The 2,500-nt window shown below is 47.6% G+C and overlaps 1 protein-coding gene across 1 annotated transcript in view; it reads left to right on the top strand.

The window, feature by feature from the left end:
• The window catches only part of ppfia4 (PTPRF interacting protein alpha 4), a gene marked incomplete at its 5' end in the record, with an annotated part of 53,845 nt that overhangs the window by 31,139 nt on the left and 20,206 nt on the right, over positions 1 to 2,500 (top strand). The window contains one exon of the mRNA XM_084463657.1: positions 2,021 to 2,242. Coding sequence (XP_084319783.1) covers positions 2,021 to 2,242 — 222 coding nt within the window. The remainder of the gene's footprint in view (positions 1 to 2,020; positions 2,243 to 2,500) is intronic.

The following is a 2,500-nucleotide window of genomic DNA, read 5'->3' as shown; positions in this document are numbered from 1 at the left end:
GAGTCCCATTGAGACCTTTAGCCTCTTTTTCAACGGAGCCCTGACATACAGACATAAAGATACCGCACAAAAAAACATGAAGCATAAAAACTCATCACTTAGACATTACATAAAAATACGACAAAACAGAGAATCAGAGCACGTAGACATTGCACAAAATTTGACGAAACACAAAAACAGAAAAGCACAGAAAAGACAGGTTCAACAAAACATACTTAACACTGGGAAGATTCGATTACAAGAAACAGGTAAGACAAAGTAAGACAGATAACGCATGAAAAACACACTGAAACACACTGCAAGGTTTGTTTAGTGAAAGCATTTACAACTGTCAGATCTAAAGTGTTTGAGTGGTTTTTTTTATGGTTAAGAGGAATTGCAACAGATAACTTAAGATCTTTAACTGCTCATGATAATTCAATTCTTTATTTGGTCCCTACCTGTCTGGACCCTGGGCTCCCCAGCTCTGTGGGCGGCAGTGGATCAGGAGGTATAACGGGGTTGACTGGCAACCGGAAGGTTGCTAATTCAATCCCTGGCTCCTCCAAGCTGAGCGTCGAGGTGTCCCTGAGCAAGACGCCTAAGCCTAACTGCTCGTGACGAGCTGGCTTGTCGCCTTTGTCGCATGGCTGCCGCCGCCGCCGTCGGTGTGTGAATTAGGCAGTCATTGAAAAGGGCTCTGAGTGGCCGCTGGTTAGAAAAAAAACGCGCTCGGTAAATGCAGCGCATTTGCCATTCACCATATGTGGCTGGCGTCTGGAACAAGCAGACGTTACGCAATGTTTATCCCTCCGCTGGGCAGGCCTGCCAGCAAGGTCCAGGTAGACGTATCGCCTTACTCAGATGGACCAGAAGGAGCTATTCCTTCCTGGTTGCCTCATTTAGCCCCGGCGTCTGTCTACCAGAGACATAAGTTGAGCTGAGTTCTATCCATTCCCCCCGTTTTTTTTTCTATATATATCAGTAGGCCAAATGAACCTCTTCAATATAAAAGATAAGACGTGTTAACTGGTGTTAGAGGGAATGTTGTCTCAGCGCCCCATCAAACTTCCAACCCCTCAGTGGGCAGTATTTAGTATTCTGACCCACAGTGCACGCTGTTAGACCCAGCATCCTTGACAGCCCCCCTCCCCTCCTTCACCAACATGACCTCCAGCCTCCAGTTTAGATATACCTCTGGAAGGTCTCGCTAACATAGCACGCAGTCACATCCACATGTCACCCTCCCCCAACCAGGACAGTAAAGCAGTACACCTGGGTTCACTCTTTCGGGCATGTGCAGAGTCAGGTGGTGGTGGTGGGGGGGATGTTTCTAATGCGTTTCCAAAAGACTCAGGCGTTGTTGAATTTGGTATTGGGGGATGTACCAGACTGAGATTCCCTAGGCCCGTTTTAGCAACATCCCTGCAAAGCAGTGTGATGGATTTGTTTTCTATGTTGTATTTCCTAAGCTGGGAAGAAAACAAATCTTCGAGTCTTTTCCTGATTTCTTCTTCTTTTTTTTCCCCGTTTGGATATGCCGCCCTGAAGGTTTGGTAAATTAATACCCTGTATTTAACAGCACTTTGAGCTGCAAAAAAAGAAACCCAGCAGCAAAACATCCACAGCAAAAGGCCTGATGCAGCCCTCACTTGCTGACAACTCTTCGCTCGAGGCCAAAAAGAAACATAGTCGTTTCCCCAGACATCCTGCAGTACAGTTTCTCAATAAGAAGAGGATGCCTGTGTGTGTGTGTGTGTGTGTGTGTGTGTTGACAAGTTAAGTCAAGCCAAATGTATTTTTATTGCCCTTAATCCCAGTTCCAGTCTCAAAGGGCTTTCCAGGCCGTATTCTACTACGAAACCCCCTAACCCTAGCCACCGAAAGGGCAAGGGAAAAGTGGAGTGGGCGATCCAAGGGATTGTTAGGAGCGCAATGGCTGCCGTGACGCATGCTCCATGATGGTAGCACAACACGAAATCATGGCGTTGACGGCGTCCTTTGTTTTTTCCTGTTTTTTTCTCCCCCGCCCGCTCGACAGAGACTTCCCAATGGCTCCATCGACGCCCACGACGACAGTAACCGGGCGGCGGAGCTACAGGAGCTGCTGGATCGGACCAATCAGGACCTGGCCCAGAGCCGCGAGCGCTCCACCACCATGAACGGCCGCCTGGCCGAGCTGGAGGTGGAGCTGGCCAACACGCGGCGGGAGCTGAGCCGCAGCGAGGAGCTGTCCCTCAAACAGCAGAGGGAGCAGAGAGAGGTGGGAGCGACTCGAAAGAGACCCAGATGAGGGGGAGAAAAAAAACAACGTGAAAAAAGAACCCAAGACTTTTTCATGTTGTTACGTATCCAAAGTGTAATATTCAAGTGTGTATTTTGTCGATACATGTCTAAATGTTTGATAGGGTACCATTAAGGTTTTTTGTTCGCTATTAAAAGATTGATTTCAGACGGTAGTCAGTTTTATAAAGCCCTGCTTTATCAAAGACAAACAAGTCTGGGAAAACATAATTTTGTC

Source organism: Micromesistius poutassou (assembly GCF_964030765.1).
Source record: "Micromesistius poutassou genome assembly, chromosome: 2".
Taxonomy (NCBI): domain Eukaryota; kingdom Metazoa; phylum Chordata; class Actinopteri; order Gadiformes; family Gadidae; genus Micromesistius; species Micromesistius poutassou.
The sequence above is the reverse complement of the archived record's forward strand: the minus strand, read 5'-3'. Positions and strand labels throughout refer to the sequence as shown.